The 27181-nt window shown below is 48.1% G+C and overlaps 2 protein-coding genes across 5 annotated transcripts in view; one reads left to right on the forward strand and one right to left on the reverse strand.

The window, feature by feature from the left end:
• Nucleotides 1-10453, forward strand: part of slc6a9 (solute carrier family 6 member 9) — a 39703-nt gene extending 29250 nt beyond the window's left edge. For all 4 annotated transcript variants that reach the window (XM_062482140.1, XM_062482139.1, XM_062482141.1 and 1 more), the window contains 12 exons: nt 819-975; nt 2581-2712; nt 3065-3341; nt 6158-6290; nt 6417-6551; nt 6800-6903; nt 7884-8121; nt 8401-8535; nt 8658-8757; nt 8886-8986; nt 9241-9411; nt 9559-10453. In XM_062482140.1, the coding sequence (XP_062338124.1) occupies nt 819-975; nt 2581-2712; nt 3065-3341; nt 6158-6290; nt 6417-6551; nt 6800-6903; nt 7884-8121; nt 8401-8535; nt 8658-8757; nt 8886-8986; nt 9241-9411; nt 9559-9783 (1908 nt within the window). In that variant the 3' untranslated portion in view covers nt 9784-10453. The remainder of the gene's footprint in view (nt 1-818; nt 976-2580; nt 2713-3064; nt 3342-6157; nt 6291-6416; nt 6552-6799; nt 6904-7883; nt 8122-8400; nt 8536-8657; nt 8758-8885; nt 8987-9240; nt 9412-9558) is intronic.
• Nucleotides 10454-14617: 4164 nt separating this feature from the next.
• Nucleotides 14618-26972, reverse strand: ccdc24 (coiled-coil domain containing 24). The gene is made up of 9 exons (XM_062481573.1): nt 26893-26972; nt 26403-26538; nt 25333-25499; nt 21914-22126; nt 21362-21466; nt 19609-19663; nt 17056-17119; nt 16592-16697; nt 14618-16292 (listed from the first exon to the last, which is right to left on the reverse strand). The coding sequence occupies exons 1-9, from the start codon at nt 26952-26954 to the stop codon at nt 15467-15469; spliced, it is 1734 nt and encodes a 577-aa protein (XP_062337557.1). The 5' UTR covers nt 26955-26972; the 3' UTR covers nt 14618-15466.
• Between the last annotated feature and the right edge of the window lie 209 nt (nt 26973-27181).

Genomic DNA, 27181 nt, shown 5'->3' on the forward strand with positions numbered 1-27181 from the left:
CACCATATTACGTCATGCATAAAGTCTAAAGGCAGCCAAACCTGGTATTCAAACCAGGTGATTTGACCAGTTAACCCCTTAAAAACCCCTCCTTCACGTGTAGCACTAGAAGAAGGAGCTGGAGGGAGGAGATTCTACTGTGACAACATCAACAAGCTAATAAATCTGCATCACAGATGGGAACACATACAATCTTGTCTTGAGAGTTGCCAACGCATGGACATAAACTAGCAGCAGTGCTCGGCTGGACTGTTGTGGATACAGGGTTACGTGTGTGTGTGTGTGTGTGTGTTTTGACAGAGAAAGCTTGTCGAGATCACAGCTAAACCTGTCAGGCCACAGCGATGGCTGTCAGGACACTGTGGTACCACCCAAACACAGCAGGGGTTTGAAATCACAGACCCTGCATAACAAACAAGGAGTAAAAACACAAGGAAGGAAATTCCAAATCGAATGGCATCTTTCTCAGAGAACAACACGGAGGCCGAACTCATTTAGGACAGGCTCAGCATGTAAACATGCTGGAACTTTCTGTCTTGTCAGTCTGAGAGGAAGCCGTGGCCTTAGGCTGGACAATCTGGACTGACGAGAAGACTAATGATGGGTCTCACCGGTCATATGTGAATGCTCGCTGTCACTCATTTGTCATTCAGTGGACTGTTAAATCTGTCATCTGCATTGTTCTGTATGTTTCACCTGAACGCTCCTCTGGACGGGCTCTAGCTAGCGCTCCGGTTCCGCCGAGAACTCCCTCCACGACCCTCTCCGGTTCCCCCGTTTGGTGGCCCTTCTAACTTTCTGCCTCTGTGTGTTTCTAGAACGGAGCAGTCCCGGGAGAGCCTGTGAAGAGGGATGAGAACTCCAGGCGGGGGAACTGGGGGAACCAGATTGAGTTTGTGCTGACCAGCGTGGGCTATGCTGTGGGCCTGGGCAATGTGTGGAGGTTCCCCTACCTCTGCTACAGGAACGGAGGAGGTGGGCGGGCTTCTCTCTGCACACACACGCACACCATCACACACACACAGCATCGCGCACACACCGTCACAGACACACACCGTCACAGACACACACCGTCACGCACACACCATCACAGACACACACCATCACAGACACACACCGTCACAGACACACACCGTCACGCACACACCATCACAGACACACACCGTCACAGACACACACTGTCACAGACACACAGCATCACAGACACACACCGTCACAGACACACCGTCACAGACACACACCGTCACGCACACACAGCATCACAGACACACCATCACAGACACACACCATCACAAACACACACCATCACAAACACACACCGTCACGCACACACTGTCGCGCACACACAGCATCGCACACACAGCACCACAGACACACACCATCACAGACACACAGCATCACAGACACACACCATCACAAACACACACCGTCACACACACACCATCACACACACTAGCCCTCGTAGCTGAACACTCACTGATTTAGTTAGAATCTGCCAGAGACATGGAGAACAATGTAGTGATATTGGGTCATATTTCCAAGTTCCCTTAAATGGTTCCGTAAGCCCTTTCTGACTTTGTCTTCTCGCTCTGTGTTTGATGCTTTTGTTGGAAATTGTAGCTGTTTGTTACCCAGAGCGGAGCCGTGTCCAGTAATGCAAATTCAATGACAGCCCAGGTTCCACTACTGTACTGTGTGTACATCGATGGGAGTTTGGTCCAGTTCCAGCCTGAGCCTGTTGTGTGTATCTCTCTGGCTCGGTTCCAAAGCTGTTCTTGGCTGGGCTACAACTCCATTCACATGTAGTCTCTCCCAACATGCAGTGTGTGTGTTACGTCTGTTTTGCCACCTCAAGGCCATAGAAGGGCATGGTGTGTTTAGGCTGTGTATTATCTCACTCTGGAGCTGGATCTCTGGAGTGGACTGCTGTTGCTCAAGACCCAGACATATTAAGAGCAACTAGGTCTTATCAGAAGTCTGACACACACACACACTCACACACTAATTTGTGTACACACACTCGCGCGTGCGCACACAAACACACACTTGCCTACTTACAAACTCGTGCACAAACAAAACACACAACACACACACACACCCTTCCTGCCACAGTGTCACTGGCCCCAGTGGGCTGTTTGTGGCCGTAGGTTCAGCTGATCACGGAGGATTCATGCCTGGCTGCTTCACTGCTGCCTCTGCAGCCCTCACTGACGCTGCCTCCCCTGCCTCCCCTGGCCTGTAGCAGGGCACATGGTAGCTGCAGATGGGTCACACACACATACACACACACATTCAAATGTATACTCGCACACAAACACACGGATACACACATGCATACTGCATTTATTCTATAAATATATACACATACACACACACACACACAAACACGCAGAAATGTAAACACACAACAGGATTAACACCTGCAAACGCTCTTACAGACTGCAGCATATGCTTCTAAATGTCCCCTCCAGAGAGGTTCATAAAAGCTTTCAGGACGTAAAAGATGACGGACTCTGTGAAGGCTTATCTTATGTGACCTGAGTGTGTGTGTGTGTGTGTGTGTGTGCGGTCCTCCTCCAGGTGCCTTCATGTTCCCCTACTTCATCATGCTGGTGTTCTGTGGCATCCCCCTCTTCTTCCTGGAGCTCTCCTTCGGACAGTTCGCCAGCCTGGGGTGCCTGGGAGTCTGGAGGATCAGTCCTGTGTTCAAAGGTCAGAGGGCGTTCCTCATTCTAGAAGTGTGTGTGTGTGTGTTTGTTTGCTTGCTTGAGAAAGAGAGAGAGAGAGAGAGAGAGAGATGGGGTAGAGTCAGCAATGGGAGGGACGAGGAAAGGTAACGACAACAAAAAAGTGACACTTAAAAGGCCGAGAAAATAAACCTTTCGAATGGTGAGCGTGAGAAAGGAGCTAAAGGTGAGTGTGTTCAAAGTGTATGTGCGAAGAGGACCCGCATTCAGCGGCGTGGTGCTAAGACCAGGACACACAAGGCTCTCAGCTGTCTCCCCGCAGCCGTCACCCTGTGTTTGAACAACGGCCGCCGCTGACCTGTCCTCTGTGTGTCCAGGTGTGGGCTACGGGATGATGGTGGTCTCCACCTACATCGGAATCTACTACAACGTGGTCATCTGCATCTCCTTCTACTACTTCTTCATGTCCATGACCAACCTGCTGCCCTGGACGTACTGCAACAACCCCTGGAACACGCCCGCCTGCAGCAGCGTGGTGGGCAGCTCCTCGCGCCTCAACGCCTCGTTCGCCAACGCCACCAGCAGCCTGGCGGCCGGCGTGGCAGAGGTGGTGAACCGCACCAAGAGGACGAGCCCCAGCGAGGAGTACTGGAAGTAAGGACAAGGGAGGGAGGGAGGGGATGGCAGGGAGGGAGGGAGGGAGAGGATGGGAAGGAGGGAGGGAGGGAGGGGTGGGTGGGGAGGGAGGGAGGGGATGGGAGGGAGGGAGGGAGGGAAGGAAGGAAGGAAGGAAGGAAGGAGGAAGGAGGGAGGGGATGGGAGGGAGGGGGGGAGGGAGGGAGGGGGAGGGAGAGGATGGGAAGGAGGGAGGGGATGGGAGGGGGAGGAGGGAGCGAGGGGGGAGGGAGGGAAGGAAGGAGGGAGGGGATGGGAGGGAGGGGGGGAGGGAGGGAGGATGGGAGGGAGGGAGGGCAGATTGAAGGAGGGTGGTGAGAGTGAAGATATGTATTTGAGGTATTGAAACAAAAGTACCAAATGACAGTAATAACTAAGAATAACCTAACTAGGAATAACCAGTAAGAATAACCTGTGCCTCTCGAAATGCACATTCACAAGTTCAGTAACACACCAGCAATTGAAAAATCATATGCTTTTATTGAAGCAGGGCTGGTACCAGAGCCAAGCCTGATGCAGTTTGGTGGTGTGGAAGAAATTGGGATTTTCTGTGTGCTTACACTAATCACTAATCAATAAAACTAGTCATTGGATACTAGTTAGTCCGTTTATCATGTAAGCTTGCTATTAATAACAGTATATTGTGTCTATGTGTCAGGTTAATAGATGTTCGGGGTCAGGAGAAAGTACTGGCTAAACGGTCCTTGTCATGACTACAAGGAGAGCTCCAACTATGAACTCTCTAGTGTGAGAGTTGTCATGTGTTGGGAGCAGTGAATCTTTATCTCTGAGACTGTTGTAACGTCATTCCTGCCTGACTGTCACAATCTATGTTTACATTCTTGTGCCCTATTAAAGATGGTCCTTCGGCTTTCGGAGCGGAGAGAGACCTGGTTGAGACCTAAGCTTGGGGTTGTGTTGTCATTTATGGTCAGAAGACTGGTTTTCTCTCCCAATCTGCAGATTGATAAATACTTAGTAAAATCCAGAACTCAACTGAACTTAGTCACTCCGTTTATGAAGAGATGGACAAAACACTTTCTTCATCAGTGGAGGCTGGTAGCAGAGCCAAGCCTGTTGCAGGTTGGTGGAGGCTGGTAGCAGAGCCAGGCCTGAAGTCCTAAGGGGACGAGAGTAATTACTGGGATGCACAGGAATGGATGATGTGAAGGGTGCATGCATATTTACCAGGCATTCAACTCTGGGGTGTGGCGGAGAGTCCTAGTGGGTCACGTCCGAGCAGCAGCTCGAGCAGATCACCCGGGAAGCCTGGATAGACGACTGGGAGAAGCAGAGAAGAAGGGGAAGGGTGGGAGGGTGACAACAACATGCTAGCACAAGGACCAGACGAACGGAAGAGACTTCATACAGACCTCGTAATTGAAAGCGTGGAGTTTGGTTGCATTCCTCCTCGCTCTAGCTGGGCTGATGTGTATGAGTTGATAGGAGCGAAAGAGTCTTGGTGTGCCATCGTCCTCCCGAAGTTCAGGTAATCTAACTCCATTAAAGTGAACGGATTTGATCCTCCTCACAGCTGTTGTCAGTGCCATCAAGCAAGATCAGTTGTGTTTCTGTGAAAAGAAAGGAGGTTTCTAGGCAATTCAAAAATGGCGTCAGTGTATGCTTGTTAGACTGTTAAATACCTGTATGGCTTAAAAGTTGTTAGTCAAAGGGCATGTTTGTTTGGTTAATCCTGGATAACTATTAATCAACCCTCAATGGAACGAGACAAGCTTGGCTGTACACGCAATAACTACATACCAGCACAATGGAACTTACACAGAGATTAAACAACAGATTTTCTGGGAAACTAGGTCAAGCAAAGGCCATACTTTATGTATCATACGTGTAAATCGACCGAAATTCAAATTCCGTTCGTGTAAGAACGAGTTTGGTTGTGTTCTAGTGGTTATATTGGCCTGTGCATAGTGACCATTCAAAGGGAGCATTGTCAGTGTGTGTCCCATGTAGATGGGTGTAAGTGTCACTGTCTAATGGGTGCATGTTTAGTCAGGGTGGTGTGTTGTGGTTGGACCAGGGAGAAAGCCTGGCTTGTTCTTCCCGGGATGCTGCAGACCTGGTCCATTGTGCGTAGCTAGCTGCTGTCAGCCGTGATGCGCTGGAGGCTTGAATTATGCTTCTGGTGTGGTGTTAGCGTGGTGTTAGCGTGGCTCGCTACAATCCCGCCTCTGTACAGAGCCTCCATGAATGTATGCATGTAGAACACACACCAGCAGAGTCCACAGAGTGTTGTGTGTTTGGACTGATCTCTCTTGTCTTTGTCTCTCTCACTCCCCCCCCCTCTCTCCCTCCCCTCTCTGTATGTGTCTGTCTCTCTCACTCCCCCCCCCTCTCTCCCTCCCCTCTCTGTATGTGTCTGTCTCTCTCACTCCCCCCCCTCTCTCCCTCCCCTCTCTGTATGTGTCTGTCTCTCTCACTCCCCCCCCCCTCTCTCCCTCCCCTCTCTGTATGTGTCTGTCTCTCTCACTCCCCCCCCTCTCTCCCTCCCCTCTCTGTATGTGTCTGTCTCTCTCACTCCCCCCCTCTCTCCCTCCCCTCTCTGTATGTGTCTGTCTTTCTCACTCCCCCCCCTCTCTCCCTCCCCTCTCTGTATGTGTCTGTCTCTCTCCCCTCCCCCCCCTCTCTCCCTCCCCTATCTGTATGTGTCTGTCTCTCTCACTCCCCCCCCTCTCTCCCTCCCCTCTCTGTATGTGTCTGTCTCTCTCACTCCCCCCCCCTCTCTCCCTCCCCTCTCTGTATGTGTCTGTCTCTCTCCCCTCCCCCCCCCCTCTCAGACACTATGTGCTGAACATCTCAGATGATATAGGAAACTTTGGGGAGGTGCGTCTGCCCATCCTGGGCTGTCTAGCGATATCCTGGGTGGTGGTCTTCCTCTGCCTCATCCGGGGGGTCAAGTCCTCTGGCAAGGTAAGACGGACCCCCCCCCCCCACCACACACACACACCTGTCTGGCGTGGCGCAGCAGCAGTCGGAGTTGAGTGTGTGAGCCCTGTGTGTGTGTGTGTGTGTGTGTGTGTGTGTGGTGGTGTCCAGGTGGTGTACTTCACGGCCACCTTCCCCTATGTGGTGCTGACCATCCTCTTCATCCGGGGCATCACCCTGGAGGGGGCAGTCAGCGGCATCAAGTATTACCTGACCCCCCAGTGGCAGAAGATCCTGGACGCCAAGGTGGGCTGGCTTTAGGGTTGGAGGTCGAGAGGTTCTCTAGATCAGCTGTTGTTATACATGTTTTGCCATAACTTAAGGATGCCTGTCTGCCTGTGTGCTGGTGTATCTGTCTCTGTGTGTCTGTCTGTCTGTCTGTCTGTCTGTCTGTCTGTCTGTGTGTCTGTCTGTCTGTCTGTCTGTCTGTCTGCCTGTGTGCTGGTGTATCTGTCTGTGTGTCTGTCTGTCTGTCTGTCTGCGTGTCTGTCCAGGTGTGGGGAGATGCAGCCTCTCAGATCTTCTACTCTCTGGGCTGTGCCTGGGGGGGCCTCATCACCATGGCCTCCTACAACAAGTTCCACAACAACTGCTTCAGGTTGGTACCATGACCATACTCATCCCCCTGTGTGCCATCCCGCTAGCACCTTCCATCTAGTCTCCCTCCCCTAGCTGGCATCTCCTATAGACCTAGTCTCTATCACTGAATGCAGATCTCCTATAACCTAGTCTATATCCCCTAGTTCATGTCTCCTATAACCTAGTCTCTAGCCTCTATCCCTTTACTTAATGCTCAACAACTGTTAGTTGGTCCCTGACAGCTCCCCCCTCCTTTCCTTCCTGCTCTCCTTCCTCTGCTTGGGCCTAATCCACCATCGTTATTGCACCCGACTGACATTGGGATTCAACTCAATTCTTTTACCCATCATTCCAAAATAATGAGGTGACAAGGGGCCTAAATAAAGTGGTATCAGGCGTGCTGTGTTGAGGCAGCAGCTAGCGAGCGCTGGTGTGGCATTTTTATGGTCCCCTGTTCATCCCGACTTTCTTTCCCCCCAAATAGCTGGCTGCTGGACTGTGTGTGCAGGTCTTTGTGCTAGGTTGGGGTGAATTGGGTACCTCTGTGAACTGGATCATGCCACAGTGTCAGCGGAGATTAAAAAGGCACATTCAGAACTCGGGGAGAGAAGAGATTGGGAGAATTCACTGTGTGTTGTGGTGTGTGTGTGTGTGTTTTTAAGTGTGCACCGTGTGGGCATAGAGCTTGGCAGAAGCTAAGAGAGATGCAATCTGGACCAGGCTTCCATATAGAACACCTTGATGCTCTCCTCCACCATCAGTCTGGTTGTATTGTTGTCTCTCTGTTCCACAGCACCACCCTGTGGCTGGCTGGGGTACACGACAGACGCAGATCGAAATCTCTGATTGAAATTACAGATTGAATCAATCTTTTGCACGAAGGAAGCGCATCCCACATAAGCACACCCGGAAAACCCCTTCTCGTATTGTTATACTATGGCCTCCTGACAACCTTCCTTTCCTCCTCCGCCTCCTCTCCTCCGGTTGCCGCGGCAACAGAGACAGCATCATCATCAGCATCACCAACTGTGCGACCAGCGTGTACGCCGGCTTCGTCATCTTCTCCATCCTGGGCTTCATGGCGCACCACCTCAACGTCAACGTGTCCGAGGTGGCCGACCACGGGCCTGGCCTGGCCTTCGTGGCCTACCCAGAAGCCCTCACTCTGCTGCCCATCTCGCCCCTGTGGTCTCTGCTCTTCTTCTTCATGCTCATCCTGCTGGGCCTAGGGACCCAGGTGGGGACTGCCTCCATCTGTCTGTCTGTCTGTCTGTTCATCTGTCTGTCTGTCTGTTCGTCTGTCTGTTCGTCTGTCTGTTCGTCTGTCTGTTCGTCCGTCTGTCTGTCTGGTGCTGTGGCCTTTAAAAACTGGACTGGAATTTGATCTTGTTTGTGTTTACTAGTATTATCCAAACATGCCTCTAGCAAAAATATGCAGGGTAACAGATTGTCGAGCCCTGTTTTAGGTTTACTATGTGTGAGTTTGAGTCTTCACGCTTTGTGTGTGTGCGTGTAGTTCTGTCTGCTGGAGACGCTGGTGACAGCCGTGGTGGATGAGATTGGGACAGACTGGATCATCAGGAATAAGACAGTGGTCACCCTGGGAGTGGCTGTCATAGGCTTCCTGCTGGGGGTGCCTCTCACCACACGGGTAAGACACACACACAGTAACACAAACACTCACTCACACACACACACATTCATGAACACCCCCACCCTTATCTAAGGATCGAAGGAGATTTGGTGACGTGTGTTGTGTGGTGGTGTGTGTAGGCAGGGATCTACTGGCTGCTGCTGATGGATAACTATGCTGCTAGTTTCTCTCTGGTCATCATCTCCTGCATCATGTGCATCTGCGTCATGTATGTGTACGGTGAGTACAGAAAACGGCCTGCCTCGTCTAGCCACATAGCACAAATATCCCCTGTCATGCAGCTCTGTGACTAGGGCAGCTCTGCCCCCTGCTGGACTGGTCCCCTAATTGCTTCCGGTCCCATTCAGGTCACAAACAGTACTTCAAAGATGTTGAGATGATGCTGGGATTCCCTCCTCCACTCTTCTTCAAAGTCTGCTGGAGATTTGTCTCTCCTCTCATCATATCTGTAAGTGGACACACTGTGAAGGAGGTGGTGCGTGTGTGTGTGTGTCTGTGGGTGTGTGCCTGAAAGTTTAACCTGCAATCCTGTTGTGTGCTGGTCCTCACTAATCTGTGTGGCCAGACTTTTGCTGTTGTCTAATCTTTCTATGTCTCTTTCTCTCTCTCCACCCCCCTCTCCCTCTCTCTCTCTCTCTCTCTCTCTCTCTCTCTCTCTCTCTCTCTCTCTCTCTCTCTCTCTCTCTCTCTCTCTCCCCCCAGTTCATCCTGATCTTCACAGTGATCCAGTACAAGCCCATCACCTATAACGACTACGTCTACCCTGGCTGGTCTCTGATCATCGGCTTCTTCATGGCCATGTCCTCAGTCATCTGCATACCCGTCTATGCCCTGTACAAGATCGCCCGCTCCGATGGAGCCACCTTCATGGAGGTAAACCAAAGGCCCCGCCCATCTGATTGGTTCTGGAGCCGAGCCTGACTGTACTGCCGGTTGGCCTGACAACCAGCGTTTTGTGTCTCATTGACCTTTCTCATCTTGTTCTCCTCCTTCGCTCCTTCTCTCTCCCCCCTTGCCCAGCGGTTGAAGAACGCGAGCAAGCCCGACCCCAAGTGGGGCCCTGCCCTCCTGGAGCACCGGACGGGCCGCTACGCCCCGGCTGGCTGCGACGCCGTGGAGGTCCGCCCCCTGAAGGAGGAGCTGAAGGAGGAGGAGAAGAGCGAGGAGAAGGAGAAGGACGAGGCCGGCCTCACCATCCAGGGCAGCAACGGCTCCACACACAGTAACCCCACCCCCTCTGCATAGAGGCCCCCTCTGCATAGAGGCCCCGCCCCCTCCGCCGGGGTCGTCCACGCACCCTCTCTCACCCCTCCACCCCCACCCCTTTCCCACAATGCACTGTGGGGGAGAGACCGTTCGCTGGAGACCTTTACATATTGTAAGGGCTTATTATTTCTATTCTAACCTCTACTAGAGAAGCAAAATTGGTTTGGTCATCTTCCAAAATATTTTTATTTTGTTTCCCATAGTTTAATAATTGCGATTTTTTTTCTTTGACTTTTCTGTTGTAAAGGTTTTTCGTTTTCTTTTTCATATGCAGGCTTTGAGATCATGTTGAATACACACTGTGTGTACGTATGGGACACAGCAGCATAACAGTGGGGCGTACAGCTTCCCTTTATCCTAGCAGAGGCCACTTGGTCAGCTACTTCCTTAGAGACAATGCTGGCAAAGCTGGAGACCAAACTCTCTGGTCCAGTGGAGACGCATCCTGATGACATCATCATCATGTGACTAGCTAACGTCTACCCTGCATCCCAAAGCACATGCTTTGTACTTTTAGTCGGTAATGCATCTTCCCTTGCAAAGTACGCATTGTTGCATGCAGTAGGCATACAATCGGGACAAACTATTTAGTCATAAGATTGAGCCTTGAACTTTGACCCTCTTGTTCAGACATCCATTACATTACATAGCTAAAAGCTATGTAATGTAATGTAATATGTTATATTGTTGAAAAAATGGTTGTTGCTACATTTCTTCTGTTTGGAGATATCAGAAACACAGAGCTGACCAGAGATGTGCATACTGTTGGAGAACAACCATGACAGCTAGAAGGAAAACTCATAACAAATTCTGAGTTGGCTATGCTGTTCGTTAAACACTGTTTCTAAAAACAACCATGTTATTTTCAACGTCGGTTTATAGCCTGTCAGTTATCTCCAGTGTATCAGCCATAATAATGCCAGGTAGTGTAAGAAAACTAACTGTACCCTTCTGTCAAGAGCAAGAGAGGTTAGTCTCCAGCTTTCTGCCCAGCTACCCTGACTGATGCATGACACAACACATCACCCATTCTCAGGGTCCCAAACCTTTCACAGTTTCATCCACTTCTGAAGCAAACCTTCCTTTTAAATACAGTGGGTTTTTGCACGAGATAAAGAACTAAAATCGCCTAATATGCCCTTTTTTCTTCTTCTTCTCACAATTCCAACAAACACAACACGGCTGGGTGCATCTGTGTACATAAAGTGCCATCTCTCTCAAGTCTTCCAGGCATTTCCATGTTTAATGCTTCCTGAGACCTGGCAGTGTTGTGAAGGAGAGACGCAGCCTGGCGACCAAGTCAGTCACTGCTAAACCCTGGTGAGCGTGTCTCACCATGGTCTCTAAACCCTGGTGAGCGTGTCTCACCAGATCTCTAAACCCTGGTGAGCGTGTCTCACCAGGTCTCTAAACCCTGGTGAGCGTGTCTCACCAGGTCTCTAAACCCTGGTGAGCGTGTCTCACCAGGTCTCTAAACCCTGGTGAGCGTGTCTCACCAGGTCTCTAAACCCTGGTGAGCGTGTCTCACCATGGTCTCTAAACCCTGGTGAGCGTGTCTCACCATGGTCTCTAAACCCTGGTGAGCGTGTCTCACCATGGTCTCTAAACCATGGGTTTTTGATCAGATTGTCTCACCATGGTCTCTCTGTAGCCCACCAGTTGGATTTGCCCCATAAGGCATGTTACCAAAAACATGTTCAACGTGCATGAACTTGAATATCTGGGAGGCATAGCTGGGGAGTGTGTCTTTTATGTTGTTTTCATTTTTGTTAGTATTTTTTTTTTCTTCAAACAGAGGGATCTGCATGTCTCTGTGCAGCGTAAACTAAATGTATTTGCAGGCGCTTTCAAAGCCAGGTAGCGTGATTGGATGTGGAAACAGGAATGAAAGAGGCCAATCAGGCCCTTGTGAAGGAGTTTGCCTCCTGAAGAAGAAAAAAGAGAAAACAAATAGAAAAAAAACTGTCATCTTTACTGAATTATGTCATTTTTATGTAGAATAGTTCTTAATAGCTTTGTCTTATTTTATCTCTCTTTATTGTAAAGTAACATAGTAAATAATTATATGGCAAACATGTTTATTTTGTAAAGAGACTACAGTATCTTAAGAGAAAATAACCTTAATGTTTACCATTCCTCATCCTCGACTTGATTTTTGTTGGTGATTGTTATTATTGTGCGGTGGGGTAAGGGGGGCTACATTTCAGTTATTGTGACAGGTTGCATAGAAGGCGGAGCTTCACAACAGGAAGTGTGTTCTAATATCAGACTGAAAACGGCAGTTTCCAGACAGTTCCTTCTCCTCATAGTTTGAATGCATCCAACTCCCATCTTTTCCTGTGCATATGTTGATGCTGGCTTGGCTCAGTTTGTTCCATTTTCACGTACCAGGTTGAACTGAAATCGAGGAATTGAATTGTGTCCTGTTGTTTCATAGAGTGCATGATTTTCAGTTGGTACTGAGTCCAAGTTAAGCCCAACAGTGATGACAAAGGGTCAACACCTGTCACATTGACCTACTAATGGAGAAGGGTAGTTTTACAGTGCAGCTGCTATGGTGCTCGAGCACTACTGAAGCTTCTAATATTATTTTTACGTTTAACAGTATTGTTCATGTTTATGTTCCTCAACACCAGACTGCATCAACCCAGATTCCCCTTACTATTCCCCCCCTCTTTCTTTTCTCTGTGTTAAGGTGTCCTGACTGTTATCTATCAGACAGTTGTCCAAAACACAAACGGCCAACCTTGGGGTCCAATAGGAGAGTATTTCTGACACTCAGGAGAGTAGCCTAGATTGTGGTCCAATTATTTTGTGTTGGAGACTAAAACAAGACAAATTAAACTCTAACTTAGTCACTGCCCAGAGCTTTACTTCAGGTGAAGTGTCATGACGATGACTGTAATTATAAGCACAAGAGTACAGCAGTCCACATTTTACAAAGTCGTAGTCCTGGAAGTGTGTTGATCAGGTATTGACTCTTGTGGAGGCTTGTGGCCGACCTCTGAGCTAGGTCAGTAAAGCTCATTGATACAGTTAGGTTGATGAATGACCTTGAGCACATTGTTAAGATGTGTCACTCATCACGTTGTGTAGGCTGTAATTGGACAGTGTAAAGGAATCACAACCGTTTCTTTACAACTACAGGCGTAAAGAGACAATCTTAACCATTCATGAGATATCTTATTTATTAACATGATAAACTGACAGTATATGGTGATATCATACAGGTTGTATGATATCAGAGTAACTGTGTTGCCACATTTACTCTCTCGCTGCATGAGCCAGTACAGGGTGGAAGCCCAGAGAACATTCTGCGAAGGCTAACCCAGGGGAACGTGTTTAGGTCTTGGCTTCCTAGTGGGACAGTCTGGACAGTAACTTTTCCCTGTTCCTATTGAACGTTATGACTGCTATATGTCATTACAATACTTAGTTAAGGTAAAACCTCCATAGTATTGCAACCCAGCTATCCCCAATATTTCTCCCTGTTCAGATACTTGTACAGTCATGTAAAAAAGAATCCTCTTTGGACTGGTGTGTGTGTATGTGTTTTGTTTTTTTGAAGGGGGGTATTTTTGTTCTTTGTAGAATAAGTAGGCAGTGTTTCAGTGTACTGTGTATTTCCTGTGTAGTGGGTATTTTACTGCTGAGCCTGTAGGTAGTTCAGGGTAGTGTCAGTATTGATGTCATGTAATTCTAATCAGACAGTAACTATCCATGTCGTAAATCTAACATACACAATCTACCAATTTAAGATATTTTTTTTACTAAAAACAATACATATAATATTGTCAGATTTTACATAATATTTTATTTGTGTTCAGTGACACTACCTTTGTCTTTGAAGTTCTACAAAAGCCAGCTGATATCAAAAGTATTGCCAAACAAAAGCTTTGGGTTGAAACTTGAAACTGCAAAGGAATGCTTTTTACAGTGAGTGTTAGAAAAGGTGCCTGCAGCTTCAGTGCTATTGGGGAACATCGCATTCATACCTCTTTACCAACAAACAGTCCTGTGCCAACAGTGTTTGACCTACAACATAATGCTGCATTCTCTGTGCAGCGGGATCACTGTACACTATGCTGTGGTACAGTTTGTTACATTGTCACTTTACAGTGCGCTATGTGGTGATACTTTACTAAGTAAACTGGCTGGCCTTGTCAATTTCACTAAGGTTGTTTTACATACATTAGTTTATTTGGTCAAAAGTTTTTAAAAACAACACCATAATCATTGGTGACATTTGCAACCGCATTGGATGTTATAAAAAGCAGATGGTTTTTGATTATTTTCAAAGTTTAGCCAAGTTGGGGACGAGAAGGTGGGTTTTACCAAGTGAAAATCAATGGGGAAAAAAGCACAATGCAACACACAACTGTTCAATCTCAGTTGTTGTTTCCTACTTTGTCTTTATCAGTGTTCCAGCGCTGAGTGTGACCATTTGGTAAGATCCTATCCTTCACTGTCCAGGTAGCAGTAAATGTGTTGCAACAAGGTTCACTGGATGAATATGAATATTTACGTGCCATTGCTTAAAACCTCATATTTTCCTTCACCTCATATTGATATTGCTGTAGTGAGTTTATGGATGTAGGTGAAGTGTGCTAAATGTGACCTGGAAACTAATAGTACACCTCTACTGTATTAAAACTGTGATTCCGCTTTTCCGTGACTTGTCACAATCATGGAAAAGATCTCTTGAATTTCTTTTTCAACATAAGTCATGTTTTCTCATGTTGTTTCAGCACTTTAAATATGTCATGTGTGTTCATAAGCAACAGAAATAATACAACTTCCATTTTGAAACAAGTAATAACGAAGTATGATGCCTGTTGGTGCTTTGGCGCGCTGCTGTTGGGTCCAGGGTTCCTCAGAGGGCATGTTATTGGGCCAATGTAAATTATATCACGAAGGAAAGTATAAGCACAAATGAAATAAAAACTCCTATTCTGGTACTCTTATCATATCTATCTATCTAACCATGTCTTGAAATGTTAGGGCCAAAATCCATTGAATTGTCTTAGTCATGTCAGCTGTATATCGTAAACTGTTCAATTACAAAATGGTAAATAAAATCTATTTTAAAGATCAATTGAGTGTGCTTCCTGTGTCATGGCGTAGGATGATGAACCTTGATGGGAGTTCTGTATCCAGTCTGTTAAGACTGTTTGAAAATAAATACACCTTTATGACTATGGTTGTTTTACAAAATGAGAAACACTGGACAGGGTAAATACATCTCAGACATTTTCAGATAAAGTGCATTCATCTTTTCTTTTTTTTTTACACAATTCAAAATCATTTATCAGTTTCTATCAGATAAAGTTGTTGTATTCCCTTTTCTGGCCTGGATTAATAATATTGAACCACAGAGCATTTCTTGCTTGTGTACACAGGCAATGGATGTTGAGATGGGATGTTCTCAGAGCGAGTCCCTTAGTGAGTGCATGTCCCTGAATCTAGTTTCTTGTGTGCGTGTGTCCCTGAATCTAGTTCATTGTGTGTGTGTCCCTGAATCTGGTTTTCTGTGTGTGTGAGTGTTCCTGTGTGTGTGCATGTGTGTTCTTGTGTGCATGTGTGTGTGTCTGTGTGTGGTTCTCTGAGCGTGTACCTGTGTCAGCATGTGTGTCTCTCTCTGTCCGTCCCTGCGTGTGTGAGTTCATGTGGGGCTGACCAGACTGTCCCCCTGAGGCACACACAGGCGTCGGGCCACACTCTGCCCCCTGCTGGGGGGCCTCTGAACAGCAGGGGGAGACGGGAGGAAGGGAGCGGACTCGGTCACCAAATACCCAGAAGGGAGGAGGGGAGGGAGGCAGCTGCCAGGGCTGCCGGCTGCTCCTCTGCTGCTGGGCTGGGTGGTGGCACTGGCCTGCCTGGGAGTCTGGAGGTAGTCTGGAGAACACAGCGCACGAGGCCTTCTCACCTTCGGAGAGAAGACCGTCTCGCTGTCTTGTTTGGGGCTCCTGTGCCAAAGGCTAGACTCTCCGTCCGACAAGGGTGCTGTGTCTGTGATAGGCCCAGTGGTTCTATGGTGTTCAGCGAGCTGAAGGGAACTTGATGGGCCTGTAGTTTCTCTCCCCTTGCTCGCGAGCCTGTGAAGGCTTGCTGGTAGCAGAGGGCTCAGGTCCGGCGTGGTTGGAGAGCTGCAGGGATGACTGGTGATGGGTGAGGAGACGACCTCCCCTCGACAGACAGCGGCGCTGGGATGGATGGGCGTCCTGTGAGGAGAACGTGTGGACTCGGGGCCGGGGTTAGTCTGGTGATCGAAGGGTTGAAGAGGGCTTACATTCCTGGTGGAGGGTGAGGAAGATGAAGAGGTGGACTGAGTCCGTGTTCTTCTCATGGGAGGAGGTTCCGTTCTGGGAGGGGCTGGCGGACGGTGAGGTCTGATGTGGGGGGGAGTGTTGGGTCCAGAGGTCACTGTGGAGGTCAGAGTTGACTGTGTCTTCCTGTCACCTACATAGAGTCCTCTCTTCCCTGTCAACCTGAGCAAACACAAATTATTTAGTCGCTTAATACCTCTGATGGTGAACTACATCTGCCAACCATAACCGCGCATAAGTAGAAGGGATATTTGCGTTATTTTTCGATGTTGAGGTGAACTTTCCTTTTGAAGATTTGATTAAACGGAACATCAGTGGAGGAGAAGCTAGAGAGGATGAGAGATGAGAAGAGTTGAGTGGAAAGAAGAGAGGAGGAGAGGAAAGAGGAGAGCAGAGAGAAGAGAAGGTGAGAGATCAGAGCAGAGGAGAGCGCATAGAAGAGAGGAGGAGAGGGATCTGACCTGTGGCTTTGTGCCGGGCCGGGGTCCTGGGTGGAGGGGGGACAGGTGGGGAGGAGGCAGGGACGCTCCAGGTCCATCTGGAGGACTCTGCGCTGCTCTCGGAGCTCTACAGAACCAGGCGAGAAGAAAATCAAACCCACGTTTCCCTCCTCCCTCCTGAACTGTCAGGCCAGCGCCCTCTCTGAAGAGGGGGGCTGGGACGGCTCCAGGCTCTAACGGCCGACACTCGTTTCACCTGACGAGAGTGTATCAAACATCCACCTACACAAGACTCCTCCCAGTACTTGACACAAACATCGAAGAAGACTACTATCATGCTACATTGTACCACTAGATGGTGGTGAGGTTCAATCTATGGAAAGATCTCAATATCTGCAGTCCATCATTACAGTTTGCCTGCAGACCTCTCATGCATACTGAGGACTCGCCCAGCCATCCCTCAACATGTGTACTGATTGTCCCACCTGTCACCGTGGGTTCTGGTGCCACAGCCATGACTTGTGTTCTGTGCTCCTGTTCCACTCTCTCCTAGAACATGGACCACGCAGACATCAAAACACAACACAGGGTTAGCAGGGAAGAAGAGAGGAAAGGATATGAGAAGAGAGGAGGGAAGAGGACAGCAGAGGAGGGAAGCTTTGTGGGGTGGCCTCCCATGCAGTATTTCTAGAGAGCAGCGTACGAGCCTCCAGCTCACTAAAGTGATCCAGCAGGAGTGTTCCATCAGGATCTGGCCTCGCTCGCACGTGTCTATCTGGACCAGAGGGAGAACCCACAGCCTCTCTCATCTGGCCTGCAGCCCAATCTGTCCTCACTTAACATCCCATAATACTACTGCTGAGGGAAGCTTGTTACCGAGCCCACAGACTTTTCTTTAGCATGCCTGGTAGATTCATAACACTATTAATACAGTCGCTATGTGTGTGTCGTTTAACCCGGCACTTCCATCAGACAGTCAATATGCCGGCCCACAGACTGTATGTTTATATGGTCTCTGTGGGATTCGAACCCACAACCCTGAAGTGCTTTGCTGCCAGGTACCTAGTTGTGACTGATGTGTCATATAACCATAAAGAGTAGCATAGCGGCGCTGAGAGGCCCAGCCAGAACTGCCCACGCAGCTCTGAGGGGGGGGGGGGGGGGGAGAAAGGGGGGTGCTCACTAAAACAAACACAGGGGTCTGTTACCAAGGAGGCAAGCTGGGAGGCTTCTGAGGGGGAGAGCAACTGACTCCCTCAGACTGGCACAGAGAGAGAGAGAGAGAGAGAGACAGAGAGAGAGAGAGAGAGAGAGAGAGAGAGAGAGAGAGAGAGAGAGAGAGAGAGAGAGAGAGAGGGAAAGAGAAATGTAGAGGGACAGCGTGAGAGAGAGAATGATAGATATTGAGTGGGAGAGGTGAAGTGAGAAAGAGAGGGAGAGAGAGAGGCTGGCAGGGCCACAGGGTAGAGAAATCAGAGCCTTTAGAGAGGAAATGCCCGTCATCAAGGAGAACAGAAAAGGAGTGCCTGTTCCACTCGGAATAAAAGTCCTACTTGTTCCCTCTCTGCCGTGGTCTGAACTCTCAACACCGTCTGGCGCGGTGATTCTCTCCGCTATGTGCAGCGCTAAACAGACACAGGCCTCTGTTTGGAGAGACCTGCCAAACAGCCAATGAGATGCTGGGGTAATTTAGCCATTACGTCCAATTGGCTGTCTCCCTGCCAGACTGTTAAGATCGCAGCCTGATTTTAACAAGGTTGTTTAGGAAGGTGGGCCACTACTTTCCTGCTTGTTCTGGTCTTGGTCCTGATCCAAGTCAAGGTATGGACCAGCCTTACCAACTCTCCAGTTCAGGAAGTGGGATGTCATTATCTGTGTTTGGACCAATTACAGCTTGACTCCTGATGGGTGGAGTGTGAATGAGATCACAGATGTTTCTGTAACCTGTATGCTACACTAGACCTCGAGCCCTGGACTACAACAACAGTGTGTGTTTGCGTGTGGACAACAGCTATTCTCCTACGACAGTAGAGAATGTTTATTACACATACTGTATTGATGTGTCTTCTGTGTGTGTGTGTGTGTGTGTGTGTGTGAGTGTGTGTGTGTGTTTGCGTGTGTGTCAAGAACACACAGATGACTTTCCCATATGGTGTAGGGAATGTCCTACATCTGGTCTTTAGTCAGCTCTCTTGTGCCAGACAAGGAGGACAGAGAACCAGCCAGACGTGTGTGTATCTGTGTGTATCTGTGTGTGTGTGTATCTGTGTGTGTGTGTATCTGTGTGTATCTGTGTGTGTGTGTATCTATGTGTGTGTGTATCTGTGTGTATCTGTGTGTGTTTGTGTATCTGTGTGTGGGTGTGTATCTGTGTGTGTGTATGTGTGTGTGTATCTGTGTGTGTGTGTATCTGTGTGTATCTGTGTGTGTTTGTGTATCTGTGTGTGGGTGTGTATCTGTGTGTGTGTGTGTGTGTATGTGTGTGTGTGTGTGTATCTGTGTGTGTATCTGTGTGTGTGTGTATCTGTGTGTATCTGTGTGTATATCTGTGTGTATCTGTGTATGTGTGTATATCTGTGTGTATCTGTGTGTATATCTGTGTGTATCTGTGTATGTGTGTGTGTGTGTAAGTGTACAGTAGGAACTTGGACTGATTGAAGGAAGATCAATCTTGCTGAGCAGTGTGAGGTGCTTGGCTGTAGCAGTGGAAAAACTGAAGCCAGCAGAGCGCGAGTTTAGACAGAGGCCTGGCTGCATTGGCCCGTCTCTGTGAACATGTCCACACACACACACATCTCCACACACACACACATCTCGACACCCACATCTCCACACACACACACACACATCTCCACACACACACACATCTGGAGAGGCTCCTCGTCTACCAGGGGATTCCTGGTGCTGGCACGGCAAACCAGCCTGCTGGAATCTCAGAGCCGTCCTGATCCCCAGCAGTACCTCAATCACGTTCGAGTTCCCTTTCAGAGTACAGCGCCCCCTGTGGTTGAAGCCGGGAGCATCCAGCCCATCCTCACCTGCAGAGTCTGGACATGGGTCTTGAGCAGCTCCCACTCCTGCGTCAGAACGGCCCTGGAGAGGAGCGGGGAGGGAGCACACGTTACACGGTGCACACTGCTGAAGTGATAGGTCACGGCCAGAGACAGCCACGGGTGTAGTCCCGAAGAACGAGGTCTGGACTCCAGCGAGGCGAGAGCATGCTGAATCAAACTGCCGAGCTTCCAGGCAGCTTAGAAACAGACTTGCTGCTCCGGTGAAGAAATCTGAGACGTACTTAGTTCTGAATGCTGCTGGGGTAAAGTGTTCCCGTTCTGCAGAATACTACCCTCTGTCCTCACAACTGCATTTCTAATCATGGATAGACTATCTGTACGACACCTTGTTATGGATCGATTGTTATAAAGCCACGAGGTTAGACCTGTGTGATTCATAAGCGTCTTTGACACACATTTCTCATCTGACCATCCAGTCAGTCCAGGTGTTTTTTCATAGTCACAACTTGACTAGTCCTGAAGAACACTGGATGAAGCATATCAAGGTTACCTTCTCCAGGTTGGGTTGTACTGGAGCTGGACTATCTTGTTTGTGGTTAAGAAATGGTCTTAACAAAATATATTCCCAACTGGTGGTCCAGTAATCTGCTTCTTCGGGATCCCATATTTCCCACCTGAAAAGTGATCTAATGGAAAGCCTGCTAGAGGTCATAGTGTTCTAGAAAGCCCCCCACCCTGTTACCTAATAAAACCATGCAGCATCACCAGTCTCTGGGGGGGGGGGGGGGGGGGGGGGGCTTTTACACACAAAGGGGGGTTCCTCTACATGTGTCTACTGAGCCAACCAAACTGTTACTGTGTAACGCTGTGTACAACAGGTATCATCCCTACCCTCAAACAGCATACAAGGAGTATAGGTATATATGTGTGTGTGCATGCATGTGTGTGTGTATGTATATGTGTGTGCGTGTGCATGCCAGACTCCACTTAGGGACTGCAGTTTTCTTACAGTATCAAGGGACCAGTGGCCTATTTTCTGTAACTCTGAGCTTACGTAACTATTGTAGACTTAATTCACTTATTTTTCAGAGCAAAGGAATCTTCTGCATGCTGAGGTCTGGTATTCATTTTCTTACAATGGAGGCTTTTGTTGAAAGTAGGGATGGAGGGCGGGGGCTAGCCCCCACCCTCCCCCGCTAACCCTCCTCCATCCTTCCACACCCCCACCCAGCTACCCTCCAAGGCTCCAGTGTTACTTTGCGTACATGTGATAGCAGTCAGATCGTACTGCACTCATAGTTTGCTCTGCCTGACTGTCTGTCTGTCTGCCTGTCTGTCTGTCTGTCTGTATGTCTCTTCAAAGTTGGAATTTAGACAATGATTGAACTACTGCCAGCACAGAGTGGCAAGGAGTCTTGAATCCTATTCTAATTGCTAGAAGTAGATAAAGACCACTGGAGTTTGCAAAGTCAACAATTCCTTGTATACCCAGGCTCTTTGTGGATGACGTCATGTCTATACAGGGAAGAAAACATGTCTGGTATTTCCAGATAGACAAACAGCTCTCCAGTGCCCGCCGGTCAGCACGACACATGTCCGATACTATCTCTACTGCAGGAATGTGTCTGAGACAAGGGTGTGTGTTTGTTTGTTTGTGTGTGTGTGCGCGCGCTGGAAGAAGTGTTTAGAACCAAGGGGCTGCATCCACAACATTCTTCATTTCAGGTCTGCTTGATAATGGCTGGAAGCTACACAGCTAGATGACGAGATGACTTACTGAAGATGGGACACCGCCTGGTCTATACTGGAGACGTTCAGCTGGCTCCTCATGGTCTCGATCTCCTCCTGACAGGAGGAACTGAGGGAGCTTCTGGAGCTGGACCTGAGGAGTAGAGTTGGATATGGGTAACGTAGAGTAGAGTTGGGTAGGGTAAAGTAGAGTACAGTTGGGTAGGGTAAAGTAAAGTAGAGTTGGGTAGGGTAAAGTAGAGTAGAGTACAGTTGGGTAGGGTAGAGTACAGTTGGGTAGGGTAAAGTAGAGTAAAGATGGGTAGGGTAAAGTAGAGTAAATATGGGTAGGGTAAAATAGAGTACAGTTGGGTAGGGTAAAGTAGAGTAGAGTACAGTTGGGTAGGGTAGAGTACAGTTGGGTAGGGTAAAGTAGAGTAAAGATGGGTAGGGTAAAGTAGAGTACAGTTGGGTAGGGTAAAGTAGAGTACAGTTGGGTAGGGTAAAGTAGAGTAGAGTACAGTTGGGTAGGGTAAAGTAGAGTACAGTTGGGTAGGGTAAAGTAGAGTAGAGTACAGTTGGGTAGGGTAAAGTAGAGTACAGTTGGGTAGGGTAAAGTAGAGTACAGTTGGGTAGGGTAAAGTAGAGTACAGTTGGGTAGGGTAAAGTAAAGTAGAGATTGATTTGAACTAGTGTGTTCTGGCGGGGTGCCGACCTGCTGGGGGGGCCCACGCCATCACTACGGTTACTAGGGGTAGCCAGAGCGTAATTCACCACAGCTGGTTTGTACCGTGACATGACCGCGTCTCCATCCCTGCACAGAAATAGATCCACACAAATAAACGGTCAGTGGCGGTCCAGGAGAGAGGGAGGACAGGGAGAGCGAAGGAACAAAGGAGAGAGAGAGAGAGAGAGAGAGAGAGAGAGAGAGAGAGAGAGAGAGAGAGAGAGAGAGAGAGAGAGAGAGAGACGGAGTTCAGAGGAGATCTGAGATTTGATTTGGTTATTTCACGGCTGTATTGCCAGTGCGGGGCGAGGAACAGGATGTTGCTGCCCCACCCCTAAACCTCCCCTTCCATCCATCTCTCCAGACTGAACCGATCAGAGAGAGACTTTGATCAAGTCTTTCATGGTTGTCCAAACTGGCCAGTCTGGGGACTGGTGAGGGAGAAAGGAACTAGGAACAAATACTGTAATAAGAACAGACCCTGTATCAGACCCCCCTGTTAGCGTCACCTTCCTCATTAAGAGCAACGATGCCCACCGGATGGTCCCTTCTACTACAGGACACCAACACAAGCTTTCACCCAACCCCGGGAACTAAGGAGCCCATGAACTGCAGCAGGTGTCTGGTACCTGCCCTGCAGTGAAGTCAGTGTCTCAGGAGGGAGACTGATCCTGTGTGTGTGCGTGTGCTTTCCTCGCCGCAGTGAAGTGGGAACGTGTGTGTTGCTGTGCATGTGTGAAATGAGCCGTCGTAGTGCAGTTTGAGTTGTGCATTGTAGGGGTGGGGCGAAAAAATCGATTCACATATGAATCGCGATTCAGTCTTCTAGCGATTCACATCGATTCACAAATCAAATATGAAAAATCGATTTTCTAGTTTTTTTTTATTTTTTATTATTATTATTATATATTTTTTTATGTAAGCATATATTAAATCGAAATTTGATTTTTTAAATCACAAATCGTTTTTTTTATCGAACCGTGACCCCAATAATCAATTCGAATCGAATCGTGAGGTAACAAAAGACTCCCACCCCTAGTGCATTGCATGTGTGAGTGTGGGTGATTCTGCATGTGTGTGCGTGCGTGTGTGTGTGTAAGGCCAGGAACAGAGGCTGTATTGTGAGTGCCAGTGCAGATCAGTAAGCAGCTTAGAGGAGCTCTCAGCCAGAGGAGGAGACCTAATCTACACTCTAACAAAGATGGCACAGAGGCCCAGCCACAACATCAAAACACACACACGCACAATCACCCGCACTACACCCACACAAAGACCATTCAAATTTCCGGCCCTAAAGATTGATAAACTACGGATGTTGAAATCCTTTACACTCACACTCACGCACGCACACACACGAACACTGTGCCATTAAAAACGTTTCCCAGCCCGCCTCCCTTTCCAATTGTTATGCTAGTTCCGTCTAGAGATTTAGGGCCTCCTTGGGCCTGCTTTCAGAAAACACCATTCCCTGTCCATTTATTCAGGGAAGGGTCTTTTCCTCTGAGGTCTTTGAGAATAGCCAGTCTCTTTAAGGGGACAGGTACAGCCTCCAGAGAGGGTGCTGACCACTAATCACTGAGACAATGACCCTGAGCTGGGACAGACCACACAACCAGCCAGCGAGCCCCCACTACACCAATCCGTCAAGACTGAAAACACTCCCTATTACGTCTCCCAGTGGAATTGCCTCAACACTTTCCTGCCTTGTGGTGTGTGTGTGTGTGTGTGTGTGGGGGGGGGGGGGGGGTGGGGGGGGTGAAGGAGGAGGAAAAGAAACAGGAAAGCCCTTAGACCTGGACTGATATTAAAGGAAAATTATCCGGCTTTGCACTCCAAGCTGATCAGCTGATTTACACCAGAGAAGTGTTTAATAGGAAGGTCAAAGAACCGGGGATACACACACAAATGTGAGGTGGGGGGTGTGTTTGTGGGGGGGGGGGGGTGCAGCAGTGCTACTGTGTGTGGAAACAGAGTGGACGTGGTACTGACACTCTGAGAAGCTGCCAGAACCTCGCCAGCCTACAAACTGGACCCAGTCAAGTTGGTTACGGGTAATATAATATCACAAGAGATAACCATGTTGTATGTCTTATAATGTTCCACAATTTATTTGCAAAAATTATCAAATTATATGAAAAAACAATTTCAATGGAATAAACATTTGACTTTGAAATCTAAAATGCTTTTCTTATGGCTCTATTTCTTTTGTCCAGTAATGTTACAAATATTGTTGTAAGGACATTTGTAAAAATAAATAAATAAAATAAGACATTGAGTTTGTCTGATGCCAATAAATATATTAGAACAGGCGTGGCACATCAATGTGATTAGTGCGCTTCCTATTTCCTCCACAACAATACAATGGTCAAATTAAAGGAACAGAATAGTGATAGGGCAGCATTCCTGACAGACTCCTATAAGTTGCTGAGGGATGAGCCTCTGGCTGTCACCTGTAAATCACCGCCCCTTTAAAACAGACACAACGGAATCTTCCGGATGTAGGCGTTTCGTTTGTTAGTGGTAGCTGCCGATGGTGTGTGTATTTGTGTGTTGTGGAAATAAGGGCTCTGGATCCAGCAACAAGTGTTAGGCCTTTATCTCTCAGAGGTCAGTGAGAAAGATATTTCAAGGTAACATGGTGCTGCTCAAGACAACACATTGTGTTTGCAGATTTGATTTACTCAGCAAAGCACAAAATGTTGGTAGCCAAGCTAAAGGCATCTAGGTGACCTTTAGCACATTTGTAAAAGAACACCATTCTATAAGATCCTGTCAGGGCCATCACTGCTCCCCTAGCTGCCTTTGTTCTCCTTCGCCCAAGCTCATTAGTAACCGACAAAGAAACTATCAGTGTTTATAGTGCTTAGACGACAACTCACACAAATACTGACAAACTAGGGTCACAACATCCGACCCCTGACCCCCCCCCCCCTCCCCAACCCCCCGCCTAAACCAGGGTGGGACAGGGCTGAACAGGGTTAGAGGGGGTCGTACCACATGGCCATCTGTAGGGACCTCAGCTTAGGATAGCAGAAGTAGACAATGAGAGACCAGTAGAAGGCCCAGGGAAATCTCAGAGGAGTGATCCAAAGAGTGCGTTTAGGTTAGATCGGGGAGTAAAGCAGTTTATTTTTCACTGAAGGTGTGTGTGTGTGTGTTTGTACGCGAGTGAGTGTGTGCGTGTACATGTGTGTGTGTGTGTGTGTGTGTGTGTGTACATGTGTGTGTGTATGTGTGTGTGTGTCTGTGTGTACGTGTGTGTGTGCGCGCATGTGTGTTCCAGGTATCCTCACCGTCCCTCCCTGGCAGCCCTCTCTCTGACCGAGAGCAGCAGCAGCTGGACCTGGGCCCTGAGCAGCTCTCTGACGGCAGGGGGATCTGCCAGGGCGGGGCAGGGGGTCTGGGCCCTGCTGGGGCCCCCCTGCTTGACCTCTCTCCAGATGTGCTGCCACACCTCCACCTGGGAGGCAGTGGGAGACAGGACTGGGTCAACAGCACACTCATTCCAGTTGTTTAGCATTTTACTCACCCATTCTCACAAATGTCCTTAGTCCCTCACTTAATTACTCACTTTCTCAGTCAGTGTCATTCCCTCATTCTCTATAAATACACTACCCCAGTGTGTGCAGTATTGGCAGTTCCCCTGTAACAACTTTGCACCCATTTCTATTAAAACAACACCTTCAGCCACAAATAAGACAGCAGAGCACAGAAAATGTGTAATAAAAACCAGTGCCAAAAAAATGAATAGAAAAGGAAAGAGACAGGGAGAGAGAATGGGCTGAAGGGAGTGGACAGCAAAACCACAGAACCACAGAGTTGGTAAAGTGTGAAGTCTGGTCCTGATTAACGCTTTCTACACATGGCGCCTGCCATGAGACTCCCTTTCTGTCCTTCACTCCCTCTCTCCACGCACAGGCCCACTTCAAAGGTCCATGGGAATCCACAGGAGAGTGTTAACCCTATGTGGTGAGCTGGTCTGACTGTGTTTGCACTCGCCCACGTCCCTTGGGATAGAGGTCCACTCTCATTCCTGACCAAACTGTTATATAGGTTCTGCTCTCTCTCTCGTTCTCTTTCCATCTTGCACAAGCACACACACCCTACTGGCCAGGTGCATATCTCATATTTAGTCCCTCTATCCATCCATGTTATAGCCTGGCTGGCATGGTAACAAGCTGTTTATTTGTTTATTAATCTCTTGTGTATCAGACACAAGAGGAAGATATTTAATGGTTGTTTACAGGCTTACTGCTACTGTAGCAACAGTTGGTAAAGAAAGTCAGTTGTTACACCGTCTAAAAAAAAAGAACACACTATGGTTTCTATGGCCTATGTCTCTTCTTGTGTTTAGAATGATCACCTCTGCAAGCGTCTCAGTGTACATGTCAATCAACGCATCTCCGAGGAAACCGCGGATCTCCGGAAGCTCTGACTCAGGGACGTGTTCGACGATAAGATTCCACAGCGACTGTGGAGCTTCGTGTGTTTCCATGAAGCTGATAATGTTGAGTTAAAAATACAGAAGAGACAAAAGTCACCGAGGTGATGACTAGCCTGTTTATAAACTAATTTGTGTTGGTGCAGTTCCGTTTTTTGAATCCACATTAGTCAAGCTAGGCTACATTGATACACAGTACTTCTACAGATAAACTAGCTCTACTAGTACGCTAGTAAACAGGTAGTCTAACCTCAACCTAGATTACTCCACGGGTTTTACGATAGGCACTTGTTTGTTGTACTTGTTACACATAAACAAACATTTCATATAAATGTAATCTTATAAAAGTGAGCAATGACAAATTTGGTGAAGGAAACTACCGGTCTTTACAGTACAAAAAGAAAGTAAGTACCTTGTTTCCTCCTGGCTGTATCCATGTAAACATGCTGGTCTCCAAGGCGGAGCGTCGCCCATATCGCGAGATTAGATTATTTTCTCCTTATTAAAATTTGAGGAAGTACTTACTGGGTGAAATCATGCTATTTTCTATGATAGTCTAGTCCTCCGATTGGGGATATTTTGTATATTTTGTATGTTTGATATATTGGGCTATAGAGTCCTTATACCCTGTCACCAATCTGAGGATATCGTTGCAACGTATCTGAATGTATCCAATCGTATTGAGACCATTCTTGATATTT

Source organism: Osmerus eperlanus, chromosome 16 (genome assembly GCF_963692335.1).
Source record: "Osmerus eperlanus chromosome 16, fOsmEpe2.1, whole genome shotgun sequence".
NCBI classification, from domain to species: Eukaryota; Metazoa; Chordata; class Actinopteri; order Osmeriformes; family Osmeridae; genus Osmerus; species Osmerus eperlanus.